The sequence below is a fragment of the Balaenoptera ricei genome, chromosome 3 (genome assembly GCF_028023285.1).
Source record: "Balaenoptera ricei isolate mBalRic1 chromosome 3, mBalRic1.hap2, whole genome shotgun sequence".
NCBI lineage: Eukaryota > Metazoa > Chordata > Mammalia > Artiodactyla > Balaenopteridae > Balaenoptera > Balaenoptera ricei.
In genome coordinates this window covers 121,811,682-121,832,710 of record NC_082641.1, presented here as the reverse complement: position 1 = coordinate 121,832,710, position 21,029 = coordinate 121,811,682, and the positions used below count along the sequence as shown (strand labels likewise).

Here is a 21,029-nt window from a genome sequence, read left to right as displayed (position 1 = left end):
CTCTTAGGTTGCCCAGGCCCTGGGCTCATGTGCACTGTGTGTATATACACACTTTGTTGGGCTTGTGTTGCACAAATACTCATGCAGACGGAGTCAATATAAACTGGCACATAATCGATTTGAGTGAAAAGTCATATAAATCTGCCATTCCCCCCTTACCCCATAAACAAAAGGGAAAAGGAAAATTTAAAAATCCAGACCTATGGCAGTGGGTCAGATCTCTACCATATTCTCATTCGAAGGAGGGAGGTAGAAGAGGAGAGCAAAACCCAGTTTCGGATAAATGATTCCCAAGGCCTCTCAGCTATACTTATGTAGCTGGCTCTCATTATAGATAAGATACTCAGCACATGGGACCAAGTTAACAAACAAATAAAGAACAAAAAGAAGAGAGAGAGAGATTCTCTTACACTTCCACATCTGGAAAGAAATCTACCCTGTGGATTGACATGTTAAGATGAACTAGGTAAATAGGCAGTAGTATATCAATGGGCTACTGTATTCTAACAAATGTGTATTGTTAGTTATTGTTTTTCTTTTCAAATATGAATTTCCTTTAGGAGGTTTACTTCAAAATGGTGACACGATCTGTTTCTTCTCCCACCTCCCCCGCCCTCCACTATAGATGATACTTCCGTAAAAGTTCAGATTGCCATGGATGTTTTCGCTCAGGGAACCTCTCTGGAATTTTGATCTTTAGGAAATCCTGGATGCATTTCTCCAGCTCTTCCTCAATTGAGAGCTTTTCCTTAACAGGTTTTTTTTTGCTGCTCATGTTCGACTCCCTGGAGCCCGAAGTCAGAGTCCGGAGCAGATCACTTTTCCGTCGCATCTCTGACTGCTGGATCAGTTGGACGGGGCCCTTCTTGATGGGACGGTCCAGAGTCTGGATGTTGGTCTGGCGTGTCACGGGCCCACAGATGACTGTCTCCTGGGGAGAGCTGGCCTCAGACTGGCTGTCGCAGCTGGAGGTGGAGAGGTCATTGCAAGAGGTGCCACTCTCTCCTTCTTTGTCACCCTTGCTATTCTTGCAGCAGCAATCACAGTGCGAGGATGACCACCTCGATGGCTCACCTGCAAGGAAGCACAGGACCCAAGGGATGAATGCCAGGCAGCTCAGTGTGGAGTAACAACGCAGCACGTGAACACACACACACACGAGCAACCACAACCATGTCTTCAGAAGAAATGGGATGGCACACGGAATGGGCTGCAACAGGAGTACCCAGCAGCCAAGTTCATCAAGCGAAGCAAATTAATGATGGCGTGCTGCATGACAAGAAATATAATATAATGCTTCAGCCCACGGGCATTGGAGTCAGAGAGTTACTCAGCTATACCATCACTAACCTTGCTACGCTGGCATATCCCTTAAATTCTCAAAGCTTCAGTTTCCTTATCTGTGAGACGAGGATAATAATTTCCCCACTTCCAAGAGTTGTAGGGTGGATTTAGACAAGGCAAGTGAAATTCTTAATGCAATGTGTGGCATGCAGTAAGCGCTCAATAAATGCTAGCGGATTTTACTGTGGCTGATGTTAAACCCTAATCCAATGCCCCATGTTATTGCGGTCAGGTAAATAGGGGGAGTCTAGAAAAGTGGAATTACAGCTACCAGTCAGGGAGGGCTTACTTTGTGCTGGCCCCCATGTAAGCTCTGTGCACGCATCAATTCACCGGGTCCTCGTGATAATTCGAAGAAATCAGTAGCTCCACTCCCAGTTTCCATACAAGGAAACTAAGACCCTGGGAATTTAAGAAACTTGTCGTAGTTTGCACTATCTGTAAATGGCAGGGCTGGGATTTGAATACAGGTCTCCCAAATACTATAACCAAGGCTGTCTGTAAAATTCCTGCTTCTCTTTCAGAACAATTTTCAAGGTTTCATTCCTCTCTGAAGTCCTTGTTCACCTATCCTCAGAAGTAGTTGTTAAAATTTTCCTCTGAGTTATGGTCTACTTTTGTAAATGCATCTATTATTGCACATATCATATTTTGTAATAGTTCTTTTCTACCTTAGGCATCTCAGCTACTATACCATGAGCACCCTGAGGTGGACATGATGAAATGTTTCTTGTTGTCATCCCAGAAAATAGCTCAAGTCACAGTGTAGAAATTCATTAAAATACTATCCTAATAATAACGTTTAAATACCTGGATCCAGCCATACCTGAAGCTAGACCTGTCAATGAGCTTTCACTTATATGATCCACTACAATATATTTAAGCCAGTGTGAATTCCTCTCTCCCTATTTCCCTAAGTCTTGATTCATAGCATTGCGTTGAGCTATTTGGAGGCAGAGCCATTTTTCAGATACTCAGTTGGTGGCTCCCTAAACTAGGAAATCCACAATTACGGCACAAAGCAATTTCCTAAACATAAGTCACTGCTCCCAGCCTTCCACCCTCTGAACAGCCACAGTCTTCTTGGAGTCATGAACTTAATATTGTTTACTGATCATATGTTATACACTGGGTACTTCATATAGTTCATTGCACTTAAGCCATAAAAAAAAGGGAAATCAATCCCCTTTATGATGCTAATATTGAGGACAAGGATAATGTGGTATGTTTATACGTTTTAAAGGAGACCTAGTTTTGATTTGCACTATATCTTATACTCATAAATGATAAGTCACATGATAATAAGATCCCACTTTATTGTCATTTCTAATGTGGTCAAAGTAGAGGAACCCTAGAATGGAAACTATTAGGAAAGTTATATCCTGCCGTCTTTTACAATGCCTGTCCTCTACACAGCTAAATGATTTAAATATTTATAGCAATTTATACATTTTTCCCCAGAGATAGTAAAAAAAAAAGTCCCTGTAAATCACAATGCCAAAAGTCTCTCTCATGTATACCTGCTCTTTTGAACCACTTTTTAAAATGCGAGTGAGTATTCATGTATTTATATACCCATTAAATGAAATGCAACAATCCCATTAGCTAATAGGAATCAGCACAGCAATAACGTCCTAGTTATCTCAGGCTATTACAAATAAATCTCTTCCGTGCAACAGAGAAACTGTTCAACATATGCCAGCTGGTAACAGAAAATATCAGCAATAGAAAATGGTTTCTGTCTGCCAGCCCAGACTCTTGAGGTGAACGTTTTTTCTCCTTCAGAAGGCAGATTTTGCCTCTGCCTCTCCAAACCTGACCATCCCTATACTAATATGACTCGATGGAAAAATGGCTCCAGCTAACTGGGTCAAGGAAAAGTAATCACCTCAACCCAGAGTTGATCTAGTTTGATTTGTTTTTTTCTTTTTTTGAGAAAAGTTCAGGAATTGAACTTAGCCTTAAAAAAAAGAAAGAAGAGGAATAGGAGAAAGACAGAAAGGAGAAGAAGAAGGAGATGTGCTGGAGTACTCCTATTACCTTAAAACAAGATGACAAAATATTTTGGCCATAAAACCTGCTGTACCGGTCAAAATACAAACCTGTGTTTCTCTGCCCAACAGTTACCTTTCCCTGAAAGTCATTCCATTCAGTGAACTTGGAGGGAAACCTGAGGCTTTTCTAAAAGGCATTTTAACAACGCAAACACCATCATGTGAGGGAGTCCTGTGTATTCATGTGGAAAACTGCATGCAGCCCTCCAAGACCTGTCCAAGCCAAGAACCTGGCACAGATGCATTATTTCCTCCCTGGAGTGCCAGGATGATCACGGATTTAAATGTCAGCTGGGATCCACCAGCTTCCAGGCAAATAGAAGTATTACTTTCCACTTATTCTAGGCGCTATCACTATTAAAGGGAAATTAAACAAATTAATTTTAGTGGAGCTTGTTATACTACCACATTTCAATATTTTAGGAGCACATCTGAATGTTTTACTATTTTGGAAAGATAATCCATAAGATGACTTCTGAAGTCTACATATTAGGTTGAAATCAGGGAAGAATATGGGATTAACACCGTCTAGCTGGAGGTGCTTCATGAAGTCATTATGAAATTTGAAAAATAATCAAACGTGAGAAGAGAACCACGCTGTTTCTTTTTTGGAAGCACTGTCTGTCTGATCATCCCCTGTCCCAAGAATTTAACCACAGCAGACAGAGGTTATAAACCAGAACACAGAAAACCCTTTCGCCCTTGCAGTCCCACTGACATGTACTCACCTGTTCTGGAGAGTGTAAATGCATCTATGAAAGGTATGTTCTGTAACTCTAGGTATTCTAGAATCTCCCCAATTACAGCAAAATATCATCTCCTAAATACCTTGGTACTTCAGATTGCAACATACTTTTGCTCTCAGTTTGCTGAGGTTCCAATGCTGGCTGGAATAAATCTCTCCATTTGAGGAGAAAATAGGTTACAATTGATTAGTCAGATATAGGGAGAAAGCCATTTCATTCCCAGAAAAGTCTGATTTATTGATATTAAAAAAAGCAAAACCTCTACTGCCTTTCGAGGGGTGTATTAACTAGTTGCTGGTCAAAGAGCCTAATAGCTCTTCCTTATTTTTAAATAAACCATTGCTGAATTTGTTGGATTTCATTTTTGCTGCCTGGCACATAATAGAGGTTTGATAAATGTCTGACGATTAAATGAATGAGCCAGACACATGTGTTGAATTATATCAAGTTGATAATGTAGCAGACAGATGGCAGGCTCCAGAGTCAGGCCCTGAAACATGTCAGCTTGGATCAATTACTTTACCTCTCTGAGCCTCAGTTTCCTCATCTGAAAAATAAGGCTAGTAATAGTATCTTCCTCATAAGGGTTTTAGGAAAATTAAATGAGATAGTTAACGAAGGTAAAGATGTTTCATGGTTTGTGGCAACCAATACGCATTTCAATCAGTGTACACATTCCACATTTGTTTTACCAGAAGCCAGACACTGATCTACATAAACAAAAAAGATCAGGAGCTTGTTAGATATGATGATTATGTTTCCACTAACACGCTATAAAACCAATTCTTAGGTCTGGCTGGAGCATCATGTTGGGAAGAACACTAATGTTATAATTGGACTCGTCAGGAAAATGCACACTGAGCATTTCATAATGTCTGACTCTATTTGGGAGTGGAAAGGAACATAGTATATGAGCAGGGGATCATTTTGGAAGGAAGGTTCCTTCAAAGTGCAGTGCTTAGAATTTCACAAATGGATGAGTCTTCCAGGATAAAAATTTACTTTAGGACGCATCAAATAAATTTAAACCCAGAGCCCAGGGAAATTTGTAGTTTGGATTAAATGGTGAGGGGCAGGAAACTCAATAGCCTCAAGTCCTTAAACACTCAATCTTCCAACATTTTACAACTTGGAAAAATTGAGGACCAGTCAAGAAAATTACATGATTAGACTCAGTCCCTTTCCACTGTAGCCCTAAGTCCTTACTGACAAAGAAGGAATAAAAGAGGAAAGACAACAGAATCTTTCTCCCCTATGAAAAATTCAAACCGAACTGAATGAGGCACGACTTAGCAAACTCACTAAGTGCTTATGCATTTTTAAAAGAGTTAGCTCTGCAATCTACCCACACTTCAAATTCTCCACCTGCTAATGATTGTGAACACAATGCACATCATTTACAGCAACAGCTGGGAAAACTGCTTTCCCCTGTCTTCTCTGTCAATGATGTAGGAACCTGCCAGTCTGGGAGCTAGGTGGTCAGATTTAATTTATCAAGGCTGCTGAAACACTTTCTCGGTATCCCAGTTGAAAAGTCAATAATGCCCGAATTGATGTTTTATAATTCTGCTAACCTTGGAAAAGATATTGCATAGTTGAGGTTGGGAATAGGCAGACTGTGCAAGCATCTGCGAAAAATACATCTTCCAGCTTGACAATCATCATTTCTTGCTTGTGGTTGACCTTTTCCACTCATGGACATTTGGCCTTGAAGGGACCCAGCTGGGGATCCTCATTAAGACATGGCAAGTTTGGGCAAAAGCAGACAGTTAAACCACCCATGCATCTGCCAGGGCCAGTCAGGAAAACAGACGTTCCACCTGCTATCTGAACAGGGAGAATTTAATATAAGGAATTGGTTAAACAGATGTTGGAGGAGTCAAAGATAGTGACTGCAAGAGGAAGATACCACCCTTAGGGCTGGGGAGACAAATAAAAGAGAGGGGGGGTTACTAGAACCTAGATGCTGGCAAAAGGCATCCTATGGGAGGTGAGACCCAGGCATGTGAGGAGGGCACCATGCCTGCTGGTCCTGGTACCTCTGAAGGAGCCTGGCTCTGGGGATTACAGAAAAAAAAACAAAAGACAAAACATGAGAACCGGAAACAACTGCTTCTGGGGTAAATAAAAGCTGAGTTGATTCTGATGAGCAGGAAGCAAATAAGGAGTCCTTCTTCTCCCCCTGTTATTACAGTCTTCCTCTAGCGTCCCCTACAGACAGAATCTAACAGGAAGCCAGCTTGGCCAATGAAAAGGGTGGTTAGTTGAATCCCAGCCTCAGGGTCAGACAGCACAGTAGAGAGGGGTGGGTTTGAAGCCGAGAGACAACAGCTTAATAACAGCACACAGACCCCGCCAGGGATGCAACAGAAAAGAAAGACATAGCTCTCGACCTGCTGGACCATGAGTGCAAATGGAGGAGTTAGGGAATGGAAGTAAAAACCATCATCTCGGGCTTCCCTGGTGGCACAGTGGTTGAGAGTCTGCCTGCCGATGCAGGGGACACGGGTTCGAGCCCTGGTCTGGGAGGATCCCACGTGCCGCGGAGCAACTAGGCCCGTGAGCCACAACTACTGAGCCTGCGTGTCTGGAGCCTGTGCTCCGCAACAAGAGAGGCCGCGATAGTGAGAGGCCCGCACACCGCGATGAAGAGTGGCCCCCGCTTGCCACAACTAGAGAAAGTCCTCACACAGAAACAAAGACCCAACACAGCCAAAAATAAATACATAAATAAATAAATTTATTAAAAAAAAAAACCCCAAAACCCCATCATCTCAGTTCAGTTGCTGCCCAGCTGCCCTTTCTTATACCGTATTAAGTGTTTTGCATCTGATCATCCCTCTACCAGCAACTTATTCTTCTGATTTTCACCTGTTTAGCACTTTTTTGTCCATCCCTTTCTCAGAGCGCCTTACTTATTCATCCCCCAACCCAATTTAAGCCAGTCCTAACTTCCAACCTGTTTCTATCACACCACCACAATGTGTAACTGTGGATGTGTTTCTAGGTTGGTTTAATGTCCGTTTTCCTGTGTTAAAGCCTGGGTTTGTTCTCTTCTGAATTCTAATGCACACTCCAGGGCACATAAACACCAGGCTATCAGGGCAGCTGGAAATATCTGCATGGAAATGAACGGGAGAGGAAATGGATCATGTGTACAGAAAGTAATTTTTGGTTTAGAGTGTGAGAGGCAGTAAACCTTCCTCCAAAAGAAAAATAAAAAGAGAGAAAAAACTGACCTGCAAAATGGAAAATATTTAGGCGTATCACTAGACATTTATATGCATGTGACAAAAACATAAAACATGGTGATCAACAGAGATAATTGCAAAATCCATCCAGAACTGAATAACTGTATATACAGATTTTCTAAATGATCATCACTCATAATTATTTATTAATATCCAAAAAATCCCTAAAGGCATTATACAAATTAAGTAAAAATTAACTTTCTTAACCACTCAACTATGGTCTCTAGTCACATAAGTTTCCACTTTGGTGATGTTCAGACACCCTCCTAGCCTCACCTGTGAGGTGTCTCTCTAAATAAAGCAATGCAATGATGTGTATAAGGCTGTAATCCTGAACTTTAACTTTCTGGCCTACTGCCTTGCTCTTTCAAGTGCTCCTTGAGGACACATTTATTTCACATTCTCCAGGGCCTTTTGTCCTTCTCTTGCTTTCCTCCTCTTTATTGTATTTCCTCCTTTTAAGTCTCAGCATTTTTCAGCTAAGATCATACTGAGTTACTCCTGTCCCCAAGGTCCTTATTTGCCTATTTCATAGGGAGTTCTGTGGCCCATCTGATCTCTCTTCCCACCCAGTCTTCTTCATCCTGGCCACTCGCTTTTATATTTTTCTTCACCAATTTTCATAAACTTGAACAAGTCCCCCAGATAATAAGTTCTGCTACAACTCCTCTCAATCAATATCTCAGAGTATTTTATCTCTTAGAATGAAATGTATATGAAATTATTACAGGGTTTGCATGTCCCCCTTTTCCAGTAAAACCACCCTTCTTTTCCTTTAGGGAACTGCCTCTTCCCTATCACATCCTGAAGGGGCTGTCAACCATGGTGCCATGTCTGGCCATAAGGGGAGGACACATGGACCAAATGTGAACTTCCCATCTCCCAGCTGTAGTGGGTGATTCGGGCACGGTCAAGTAAGCCAAGCTGGGTGAATCGGAGTCCCCACTGTGACTGTTCTGCTCGAATTTATGGGTAGTGTCTGCCTTATGATGTGGAATGTACCAAACTAGGAGGATGTGAGTTCACTGGCTATTTTCCTTACCAGTTCGAGAGAATATTCATGCATGAAGAAGCCAAGCAGGACAGGCAAAGCTGAGAAATAGTCAAGAGGCAGAGCCCTACATCTAGTGGTATCACAAGTTGGCCCCGTTCCCAGCCTTATAATTTTACAAGCCAAGAAATTGTCTGTTGGCTTAATCTAGTGAAAGTTAATTTTGTGTTACTTACAATAAAAGTCTTGAACACCATATCAAATTCATATTAACACCTTTAATTTCTGTCTAGTTTACCTCTGTCATCTTCTTAACACTTGTACATTTCTAGCACTAATATTGGCCAGTGCTTTAGGGCACAAGTACTATTAGTTTTCTAAGCTACTTTGTTGGTGACTTGTTTCTTTTCTGGAATCATAGCCTCTTTGCTACACTAGTCCCAACAAATTTGACTAACACTCTCAAGAGACATACTAAGGCAACAGTGCCACCTGTTGTACATAGTTATTCCAACAATAGCTGTACCTCCAAAACCAGAAACTTAGCATAATAATAGATATCATTTACTGAGGCCTCCTATGTGCCTAGCATTGTGCTTAGCACTTTACATAACCTAATCTTCACAGTAACTCTACTAGGTGGATTGTTACTCTCTTTCCTTTTTATGGAAGACAAAACTGGAGCTCAAAGTGGTTAATTATCTGACCCAAAGTTACAGAGTTTACATGTGGCAGATTAAGAACCCTGATCTTAGACTTCCAGCCCCCAGAACTGTAAGAAATAAATTTCTGGTTTTGATAAGAAAAAAAAAAAGAATTCAAGTCTAGGTCTCTTTTAACGCAAAGCTTCTGCTCTTTTTGGTGGACATATTATTCAATATCACGAGAATTATCTACTAGAGATATTTAAAAATACTAATAGGCCAAAAGGGTTAAAGTGTGGACTTTAAGACATGATAGTCCCAGTGATTTCAGCCCTTTGGTAACTTTTCAAAGTAACCAACTGATCGAACAACTTAACTATTCGGGTTTTCATAGGTTTTTTAAAAAATCATTATATTTATATAAGAAACCTCAGCTCCCTTCCCCAAGTTCACTGGAAAGAACTGAAAATGACTAAATGAAGGATGAAGAGCTCTGGTACATTCCTGATGTGTGGGGTATGTCACGCCCCTCCACCAGTCTTCTGTTCTACCCAGGCTGCCCTGGTAGCAATCAACAGCGTTTGAAGTGTGCATTTAATTAGCACAGGAAAAAAAGTCCTTTGCCATTTAATTAAGATTTAATATTTGCTAATACTGTTTAATGAATTTTCAACAACCAACCAATATGATACCTCCTCCAAGTGGGGAAAACCAAAACACAATAATATATGGCTTATTGGTAAATGCAAACATAAATTTCTGTTGATTCTCCTGGTAAAAGAAAAAATAGCCAAATGAACCCAGAGCAGTTGTCCAAGAGCCAGAGTACCCTGGGAATTTTTTGAGAATCACAGATAAAACAAAATAACTGTCTTAGAACACTTACAAGTCATAAACTGCTTTGAAGTCGGAGTTAACCAGAAAAGTTTCTCTTCAGATGGTGAGAAAGCCATGAGAAAGCCAATCAGGATGTAGTGCGGAACTCACTGTAGACAGAATCACAGAGTGCGAGACCTGGAAGGGAACTTAGAGGCCACTGAGCACCCCCGTTTTACAATGAGGAGAGAGAAAGAGTCCGAACAATAGTGTCAAAGCCCAGCTCCAGGTCTGGAGCCTGTCTGGGACCTTGCCAGGGACAGAGCTGGGAGGGTGTAGAGCCATGTAGGCAAAATCAGACCCAAGTGGAGAGGTTTTTGTAGCTGAAGAGTCTATCACCTGGGGGAAAAAAGCTCTCAGGAAGAGTCCATTATTGAGTACAGTGAAGATAAACACAGGGCAGAGCAATTTGGAGAAAGCAGATTCCTCTAATATGACCACATGCCTAATGGAGAGAGACAGACAGAAAGTCAGACAGACACTAAGTGATGATAACACTGACCTATGCTTGCACCTACCCTACGCCGTACACAGTGCTGGACACTTTACCTGTATCATCTCATTGAAATCTTCAAAACCAGTGACAAGAGGTAAATAATTACAGTGACGAATTCCCACCTCCTTGGGGGAAAGAGGAGGTGCATGGGGACCAAACTTCCCCAGGCGCTAGGGAGGCTGACGTTTCATCATAGAGATTTACTCAGAATCAGCATCTAAAAGGACTGCTTTTAAACTGCGTACACCCTTGAAGGAAAGAATGAGTCTGACACCTCCGTGTGAATGAGTTTATCACAATGCTTGGACCTGACAGAGGAAGCCTGGGAACTCACATTAGTAACTCCCGGCAAATGACATTAATGAATTATGAGCTCCGACCACATGTCAGAGGTGGTCTAAGTGCTTTACAAATATTTTTATTTTATTCTAGCAACAGCACTCTAAGGCAGAGTTTCTCAACCTCGGTACTACTGATGTTTGGGCTGAATAATTCTTTGTTGCGGGGGCCATCCTGTGCATTGTAGGTTGTGAAGCAGCATCCCCGGTTTCTCCCCTCTAGTTGTCAGTAGCACCTCTGCCACTCAGGCACGACAACTACAATCACGTCTAGTTGAGAACCACTGCTCTGTGGTTAGTATGATTCCCATTTCATTAATGAGGAAACCGAATTTCATAATTGTTGACTAATTTGCCCACGAGTCACAAAGCTAATAAAAGATGACACCAAGATTTGATATTTGGTAGATCTGACTCCAAGACTAACTCCTGTTCCATCAGTATATCGTGATGCTTCAGTGAAATGATATCTTTTTGAAAGGAGCTTATTGGGCAGAGACCTAACCATTCCATTCACTATAAGTTCCAAAAGAAGGCCAATGAAAGCAAATGAAGGAAATGGAGTTGCCCTTTCACTTTTCATAAAATGAAAAGAGCACCTTATTCTCACCAGGTTGTCTTCAGATGACAACAGAAAAGAAAGATTTACAGAATTTAGCAGCTCCAACTGAACATGGATCTCTGCCAGTTGGCCACTGATTAATTACTCTTCTTTTAATTAGGATTTCAAAATGGGACAAAGATGGCTTTAATCTAGGATTTTCCCATATAGCCAGAGCCTATATTCCTATCATGTAATAATAATAGACAACATTAAATTGAGTGTTTACTACATGCCAGGTGCTGTTCTGCACTTGCCCTGCAGAATCTCATTTGAGATTTACAACATCCCTATGAAGTAAGCTCTACTGTCATTCACATTTTACAGAAGAGTGAACTGAGGCACACAGAGGTTAAGCAACTAAAAGGCTTTAAGAGACGAGCTGTGATACAGACTCAGGCAGTCTGATCCCACAATTTCCATAATGAGGCAGGTAGTAAAGCCTAGTGGTTCAGAAACTGGGCTTTGGCATCAAAGAAACAGGAATAGGCCACAACTCTGCTGGTGACTAGCAGTTTTTATCATCTGAAAATGTTGGAAATAACAGTACTGCTCCAGTAGGAGGGTGAGAATTTGTCTCTGGCATGATCACAGTGTCTAGAATATATTCAATACCCACTGAATAATTTTTTTTAAAAGATAATTACTTTGATACCCAAATTGACAATGTTCATATCAATCACAGTTGTAAAATATTTAAAGGGTAGTTTCAATAAAGATACTTTATAGGTAATCTCCTGTTTTTCTGCTTTTCTTTCAAAAGACAGTCTACCCATAGCCCATCTTCATATTACCTTCATATTACCAACATCTCTACTTTCTGCTCTCATGGGCTATTTACCAAATAATTGATTCCATTTGCATAATTTATAATATTTAGGAAAGCACTGCTGATGAACAGAATGATTAATAGAGAAGTTTTCCTCCTCTTGGCTCTGGAGCAAAGATTGCCATACATGACCAGCAGTGGCTCTAAGGGCAACAAGAATTCCTGAAAGAGGGGGTAAATTACGTACTGTGATGATAGTTCACTATTACTCCTTTATATATGATTTGCCTTTTTTGTTCAATCATATTAATTACAAACAAATGCACAACTTCATAAGATTGCCCAACTCACCCTTCTTATAGGGAGAAATATCTTTCATTGTAGATCCCACCATTACTTTTATGGTTAATTCACTTAAAACAGATATTCAAGTGGTTTGACAGATGTATCCAATAAGCAATGAATGCAATGGAGTGTTATCAACATAAATTAGCACTAATGATTTCCAGACCAAAGGGGATGGAAAATATGATCCCTGTGATAACCACGAGGAAGTTAGATTGTGAGATTCTTGAATACTACATTGCTTGGTCCCTGGTTATTAAATATATTATTCCCTTTGCATTAATAATTAGGCCCTTAGTAACACACTCGATTGTTAACATTTGGAAAATATTGTAGATAGGAAAGAGTTTGTAAAAAGATAACCAAAAGAGTGGTATAAGAAAAAGGTCCAATTTCATTCTCCTGCAAGTGGTTATAAAGTTTTCTCAACACCATTTATTGAAGAGACTATGCTTTCCCCATTGTGTGTGTTTTTTTTGGCTCCCTTGTCAAATTAGTTGACCATACATATGAGGGTTCATTTTTGGGCTCTTGATTCTGTTGCATAGGTCTGTGTCTATTTTTATGCAAGTGCCATACTGTCATACTGTTTTGATTACTATCACTTTTTAATATAATTTGAGTTCAGGGACTGTGATGTCTTGATGCCTCCAGCTTTGTTTATTTATTTATTTATTTATTAAAAATTTATTTATTTATTTATTTATGGCTGTGTTGGGTCTTCATTTCTGTGCTAGGGCTTTCTCTAGTTGTGGCAAGCGGGGGCCACTCTTCATCGCGGTGTGCGGGCCTCTCACTATCGCGGCCTCTCTTGTTGCGGAGCACAGGCTCCAGACGCGCAGGCTCAGTAGTTGTGGCTCACGGGCCCAGTTGCTCTGTGGCATGTGGGATCTTCCTGGACCAGGGCTCGAACCCATGTCCCCTGCATTGGCAGGCAGATTCTCAACCACTGCGCCACCAGGGAAGCCCTATTTATTTATTTTTTAAACCAGGATTGCTTTGGTTATTCAGAGTCTTTTGTGGTTCTGTATACATTTTAGGATTTTTTTTTCTATTTCTGTGAAAAATGCCATTGGGATTTTGATAGAGGCTGCATTAAATCAAAATGGATTAAAGTATTAAACATAGGATCTGAAACCGTAAATCTCCTAGAAGAAAACATAGGGTACAATTTCCTTGACACTTGGTCTTGTCAATGACTTTTTTGGGTGTGTAACCAAAAGCACAAGCAACAAAAGCAAAAAAGTAAGTGGGACTACATCAAACTAAAAAGACTTTGTACCGCACAACAACCAACCAACAAAATTAAAAGGCAATCTACAGAATGGGAGAAAATATTTGAAAATCATATATCTGATAAGGGGTTAATATCCAAAAAAAATATTTAAAAACTCATATAACTTAACAGGTAAAACAAACAAGCAAACAAAAAAACAACCAAACATTCTGATTTTAAGATGGGCAGAGGAACTGAATAGACATTTTTTCCCCAAAGAATACATACAAATGGCCAACAGATATATGAAAAGGTGCCAGGAAAAGGAAGAGACTAAGGGCAGAAGGGAGTGGGATGAAGATAATTAGTTAAATTTGAGAATTCTTATGGGTCTGTAGAAATTCCAAATTGATAAATTTTGCTCTCTCCCCACATCAACACTATTTCAAATTTCCTTTTTCCATGCTTCTCCTCTAATTCTATACAATAATTCTATGTGACATATATGCAACCATATAGTTACATGGGGTGGTATGGTACAAAAGAAAAAAACTGACCTTAGCAAATGAATATAGGCTATCTTCAATTTTTTCATAAAAATAATTTATTTTACTCTTCATGCTAATCTTGTCCTTCATCAAATTGTAAGTTCCTGGAAAGTAAGTTCCCATTTGAAAGAGTTCCTGGCTGAAAATTATGCTTGTTCCATTTTGACAAAGATTTGAGAAGAGTCATGACTTAACAGGCGAGAAGAAATGAAAAAACCTAGTATTTGTATAACGCTTGATAGATTATAGAACCATTTCCATTTTTTATACCTCATTTGATCCTTGCATTTATTCACTCAGCACTCGACTAACATTTGATTGCACTCTTAGGCAATGGGTACACAGCTAGTCACTGGTATTTTACATTCTAGTAAGGAAGATAAACACTAACAAGTAAAAGATAAAATTTCAGGTAGTGATGAGGGCTTTGAAGAAAATAAAACAGGATAATATGATGGAGTGAGTTGGGTGAGAGAGTTGTAATCAACAGACAGAATGGTCAGATGGCATCTCCAGAGAAGTTGATATTTGAGTGGGAACCTATTGTCCAAAAGAAGCCAGTCTGTGAAGATCATGTAGAAGTCATTATAAGCAAAAGAAACATCATATGCAAAGGTCCTGAGGTAGGAATAAGAAAGAATATGCAAGGAACAGAAAGAAGACATGCATGGCTTGAATATGGTGAGAGAGGAAGAATTGCAGAAAACGAGGTTGAAGAGAGAGACAGTGGCCAAAATGTAAAGAACTACAAAGGCTACACTCAGGAGTTATGTAGGGCAACGAGAAGGATGGTTTAAACAGAGGAATTACATGATCTAATTTATCTTTGTTACAAGCTTACTCATGCTGCTCTCTAGAGAAGAGATTATATAGGTGAGTAAGAACGGAGGTAGGAAAGCCAGTTAGGATGTTATTACAGAGTCCAGACATGACTCATGCGGGTGACTTCTAGGAGCGGAGATGGAGAGCAGGGACTCTATGAGATGGATGTCCTTATTCCTGTCTTACAGATGAGGAAAATGAGGCTCAGAAAGCAAAGGATTTGTCTAGGCTGGGTATTAGAGTGGAGAATTTTTCTGTTTATAAGTCCTGTTCTTCCCCCATTATGCCATGGTTGTATCAATGGTTAAGGCATCCCAATATATAGATTATTCAAATCTTCAACAATCAATCAGTTTTTGACAGATGTCTCCAGCTTTATCCTGTACATCCGAACACTTACTTGGTTAGTCTCTCTGCTGATCTGCACCTGCTGGGGTTGTTTGGTTGACTTCACAAACTGGAAGGCTGGAGTTTAATTTCACCATCAGGAATCATTATATTGTTTGTAAACAATGACAGACTATGATAAATATGCATTTCAGTTAATTACTGCCTTCCCATGTGCCTTCTTCACTTTCTCATTTCCATCATCCTGTCACATCTTAATACCTGATTGTGCATCCTCTACAACAGGGAGAGAGAAAATAGCTGCAAACACATTGAAATGCAAGAAGACAGCCCTGCATCCTGTCAGGTTCTTGGGAACAGAAGCCGAACCTGAAGTTCAAACACTGTTGAAAATTAACAGGTTTTCAGCGTGTTCAGCTTTATAGCATCCCTTTGGTTTGTACATTAGGTTTTTATTCAAGGGCAGTTTCTAGCAGATTTCTATGACAGCCCCACCCCTGAAGCTGAATTAAACAGTAAACCAAGTTCCATTAGGATCTGAGACATTCGGCTTTTTTTTATTCTCTCTTTCTCTCTTTCTTTCTTTCTTTCTTTTTTGACAGCAGGACCAAGGACTAGTTAGTAAACATTCTAGGATGGGGTTTCTTTAGCTACAGAACAGCAGCCTCTGCAGCAGAATTCTTGGAACAGAGAAAGAAATCTCCATATGGTTTATTTAATACCAACAATTCACATATGGTACAGTACAGGTGTTATATAAATCAAGGAGCAGTACATGAGAAAGGCAGTTTCACACGGTGGTGATGAGCTTGGGCTGTGACGTCAACAAATCTCAGTGTCATTGCACTTCTACGTATCGCTTGTGTGACTTAAGCAAGTTGCTGAACCTTATTTTGCTCACCTGTAAAATGGGAGCAATAGCAACCCTTGAGCTAAGATGCTTTGGTTGCATGGGCAGGCGGTGTGCTGCACCAGTCATGGTATGAGACCCATGCCGCAGCCCTGATATGATTCCAACAAGTTATAAGGTCTTGGCCAAATTATTAAAATCCCTATATTTCTCTCATCCCTAATTTTGATAGTATTATTACCCTACTTACAGCTTGCTAGGTTCTCTCTGTCAAATAAGAATATTCATGAAGATATTTTGCAAAATAATAATAATATCACGGCATTTAACTCTGAGGTAGAATTTGTATCTTTGGTATTGTTATCATTCTTATTTTCAGCCTTCAGTTTGGTCTCATTGACACTGGATTACTCTCCTTCACAGGACAAAAGGGACTCTTGATCTGGTATTTGATTCTCTCTTTAAACTGGTCTCCTTCCATGATCTTTACTGATTCCTTAGTGTTTGTGTATGAGGCTTCTTGCCTCATTGACTTTACTCAGATTGTCCCTTCTGCCTCAATATCTTTCCTGTCTCCTCTTGCCTTTGTCTGAGTAACTAATCAAGGAAGAGTCAGCTTAGTTGCACCTTTTCCAGAAAGTCTCCTGATTTACACCAAGCCCAACCCAATGCCCCTAGAGGTCGAGTTATTGACCCCTCATCTGCCCTTTCACCTGGGGCACCTCTCTCCTGCACTTAACAGTGCCGTGTTGTACTCTGTGAGTGGCTCCCACATCAGACTCTGGGTCCCTTACCAGCAGGGACCATGCTTATTCATTTTCTAACCCCAAAGAAAAGCAGAGTATTTGGCACATAAGGGCCACTTCACTCCGGTCATTGGAGTGAACAAATAGATTAATCATCTTTTAATCAACTAGGCTATCTGATGACAGATTCATTAAGTACTCATTACATTTAAATGCACATATCCCAGTGATTACTGCCTTTCCATCACAAGTTTGTACTTCATCTGAGCAGGCTTCATTATTTCCTTAACTACCTCACTTGAAGCTTAAACTACTTTGCATCTATGGCTATATGCATACTTTGTTTAGAAAATTTCTGCACTCCCCCTCCTCTCAGATCTTCAAACACCACTTCTGAATAAAAACAGTCTGTATAGCATAAGGTGTAAAAGAATATTGTGGGAAAGACAATTTCTAAGCGTCTATCTTTTCAAATACTCATCTGTACAGTCATTACAAGAGGTTATTTGTTTATTTTTCCATTCACCAGGAAAAAAGAAATGTGGTATAGTATCACAGAAAGTGTTGCCAAAATAAATTCAAAAGCCGAGATCTACCCAACTCTCTATTTATCCATCAAAAATACATTCACTAGTCAAATAAGTCACTGAATCGTGCATTAAGGAAAACGAAGAGTAAACCTGAGACCACGGCAGTGTATTTTCCTCAGCTGAATGAGAAATAGGTAAGAGAAGTTTGATAGTCAAATTGTATTGTAACGTGCCCCTAATGAGTCTAGCCTGGGATACATTGGGCGTGTGCGCGTATATGTGTGTGTTTGTGTGTGTGAGGGACAGGGGAAGGGAATGAATGGACAGTAAAAAAGCGATAGAGCAAGTCAGAGAGGAAAAAGAAGTACACACTGAGTTGATAGGCAGGTTACGTTTTCAGTCGTAGTAAATTTTAGTTAAAAGAAAAGCATACATGTATTTTAAGTTAAAATGTAAGCGTTAAAGGTCAAAAAGTCATACACTACTCTGATGCTCTCCCTATTGTTCTAAACCCCAGCACAGTTATACTTTTTTATTTGTGCATGTGACAGAAGTATATAAAGAATTAAAAATAGTGAAAATATATAAAGAATTTAAAATAGCCTATGCATATACAGAATTATACATGCCTTTTTAGATATACCTAGAGAAAAGGGTTAAATTCCAAAAGAATCTTCTTGTTCCTATAATTTGAAGATAATGTGCGTATACCAAATATTTATTTCTATGAGTAGAGGATCATGGAAGTTTGGCACAGTTTTAAAATGGCAAAATATGAGACATGGCAATGGCTTGCAGATTATCTGTGAATCAAGTTTGTATTTATAGTGTATTTATACACTATATATATATATATATATATATAGTGTATTTATAGCATTTCTAATGCTGCACACAAATTTCCCTTCTTTGACATTGTAGCAGGAGAATCAGGCACCGACACCAAGACAATTATGCCTCGAGAATTGCACCTATGTTCAGACATCCCCAGACTGATGCACTCCCATTTGTGCAAGTCCCTTTATTAAAAGGCAAAAGCTATCAAAGATTCTACTCCAATGCTTAAATACTCTCTGAATATTGCCAGTCCTACCTAGAAACATCCCTTCCCCTTCCTTCACCCCGCTACAAACCTTTTAAGCTGCTACAATCCCTGGCTCCCTCATTCAACCATCAAGGTCAACCCATCCTCCAAACCTAACTCTCTGCATTCCACTACTGGCTCAGCTAATCCTGCCCTCACCCCACTGCTTAGTCAGAGGGATCCCAGTCTTGTCCCACAGCCCCACACCAAATTCCATCACTGGAGTCCTCACTGGACTTCCTTCTCTGACTCTTCCCCTCTACATTGCCCTGGTCCCCAAATTACCTGCCACCACAATCTCTACCGCAGCAGGAGAATGCTCTATTCTCCAGTAAAGATAGGTACGGTTGCAGAAGTTGAATGTACCTCCTTCTTCTCAACTGTTGCTGAGGTACCATACTCAATAACCCAGGAGGCATGGAGATAGATTCTGGTTAAGGGGAAGGAGTCTCCTGCTTTGGAAGGGAGGGGGCCATGTAGAAGCAAAAGAAACTTGAGTGAGACTCTCCCACTTGTATCTCTCCCATCTGCTCCAGACTCAGGGCTGTGCACCTTCCTCAATGCTGCCATGTTGAAGGAAAGGAGGAAGGGCCTGCTATGAGTCACAGGGAAAAGCTGGAGGTGGGGCCACTCAGACAGCAGGCAGTCTGTGACCTCGTACGATCAATACTTGTAGCAGTCAACTCCAAACATGCTCAAGAACGTAAGCTCCCTGAGACCAAGAGGTTGTTGTCTCTTTTATCTACCGCTGTATCTGCAATGCCTACAAGAATATTTGCACGTGCTAGATACCAACCCAAAAAATTTCAATTGAGTGAATCAACGTGTTGCACTGGCTTTGGCCATTATGTTTATATCACCATATTCCTATTCCAGGAAAGATTAGGTGGAGTAGCCTTTTATGGCTCTAAATTTCCTCAAAGATTTTACCAGACATTTAATGATACTTTATTAGTATCATTACTTTCTTCCTTATTAGAAAAAAAATGTCAAGAAAAAATAATAACTTTTACCTAGAGTCCTTAGTGAGGACAAACAAAGATCTGTGTGTATCTTTCTCAGAATGACAGATTCCGTATTACTGAACCAAAGAAATATACAACACTTTTAAAGGTTGCATTAGAAATATGTTCAAACGTTCTGCCTGCCTGCCTGCCAGGTACCCGTGCTCCTGAAGAACAGAAACAGTGGTCCTGAGCACCAAGCATGCCTCAAATGAGGTAACAGAGCTCTGAGTGGATGATTTAATTACAGGTCATGTTTGCCCAGGTGCACTATGAAAGAGAATGAGAACACTTCCCCCCCAGCTTGGATGCAGACGCCTGGTTGTGAACAAAATCCCTCAGGTGATGAGGGTGCAGGGTCCCCATCATCTCAGATATTTGAAAAGAAAAAGGAGGAAATCTCAAGCAGAAGGTGGAAACTGCTGCAGTGCCTTCAGAATGTGGTTACTTCAAAACATGGTGTTATGGTGTTGAGGTCTATAAGAAAATGGTAGCACAATCACTCCCTGGATGGACCATTTTTGGTGGCTTGAAACTTCAGGTCTATTGTTTTTTGTTTGTTTGTTAATTTACTTGTTATTATGAACATCTCTCTATCAAGACCATAAAAGCCCAAGCCCAATGCTCTCTTAAAAGGAATTAAAACATGGCTTAACCCAGAAAAAAAGATATGACCCAGGCAAAGAAACCCCTGGTAAGGGGAAGAAGGCATCTCACACCACCAGGTTAGTGAAAAGAGAATGAGCTTTGAGAGGAGCTTCCTTCTCAGAGTTGATTTATCAACGAGGGATCTTTATATATGAAATCCCAAGACTTCCCATAGAAATTGTAATGACTTTAAAAAGCTTCTGACATCTAATTAGGGACCTAACCACAAACTTTAGCATTATTTCTATGAGGAAATATTGTATAGATTCAATGTTTATATAATTGCAGAGATGTGACCCATTCATAATTTGGGCACCTCCTGAAAAAGTTGGCTGAGAGAAGAATCAACATTCCCTGAATATTATCAGGGGCAGAAGATAGAGTAGTATTAATAATAATTAATATTAATAGCAAGGACACACTCTCTTAGAAAACACAAAGTTGATTTGTACCATGTCCATGTGACGAAAACAAAGTATAAAGTTGATATGGGTACTTCTGGTTTTATGAATGCTTTGATTTTATGGAAGATAAGGGTAAAGTTTTTTAACTTTACTTTTTAAAAAGGTAATTTTTACTGAAAGAAAATGAGGTAGAGACTGGTTGGATGGGTAATTTCCTCAATTCTAACTTATGCAGCAAAATAATGCATAGCATAAGGATTTAAGATAAGCATAGAGTTGACATATACATGTATGTGCTTAGGGTCTACTGATTCACCATTGAATTCCCCAGCATGGCTGGAATACCAGTTAGAACAATGGTGTGTCAATTTCTT

At 40.1% G+C, this 21,029-nt stretch overlaps 1 protein-coding gene across 1 annotated transcript in view; it reads right to left on the bottom strand.

Annotated features, from left to right (window-relative positions):
- Positions 1-619: 619 nt before the first annotated feature.
- The window catches only part of KCTD16 (potassium channel tetramerization domain containing 16), a 278,802-nt gene continuing 258,392 nt past the window's right edge, over positions 620-21,029 (bottom strand). Inside the window, exon 2 of the mRNA XM_059919533.1 lies at positions 620-1,074. Coding sequence (XP_059775516.1) covers positions 620-1,074 — 455 coding nt within the window. The remainder of the gene's footprint in view (positions 1,075-21,029) is intronic.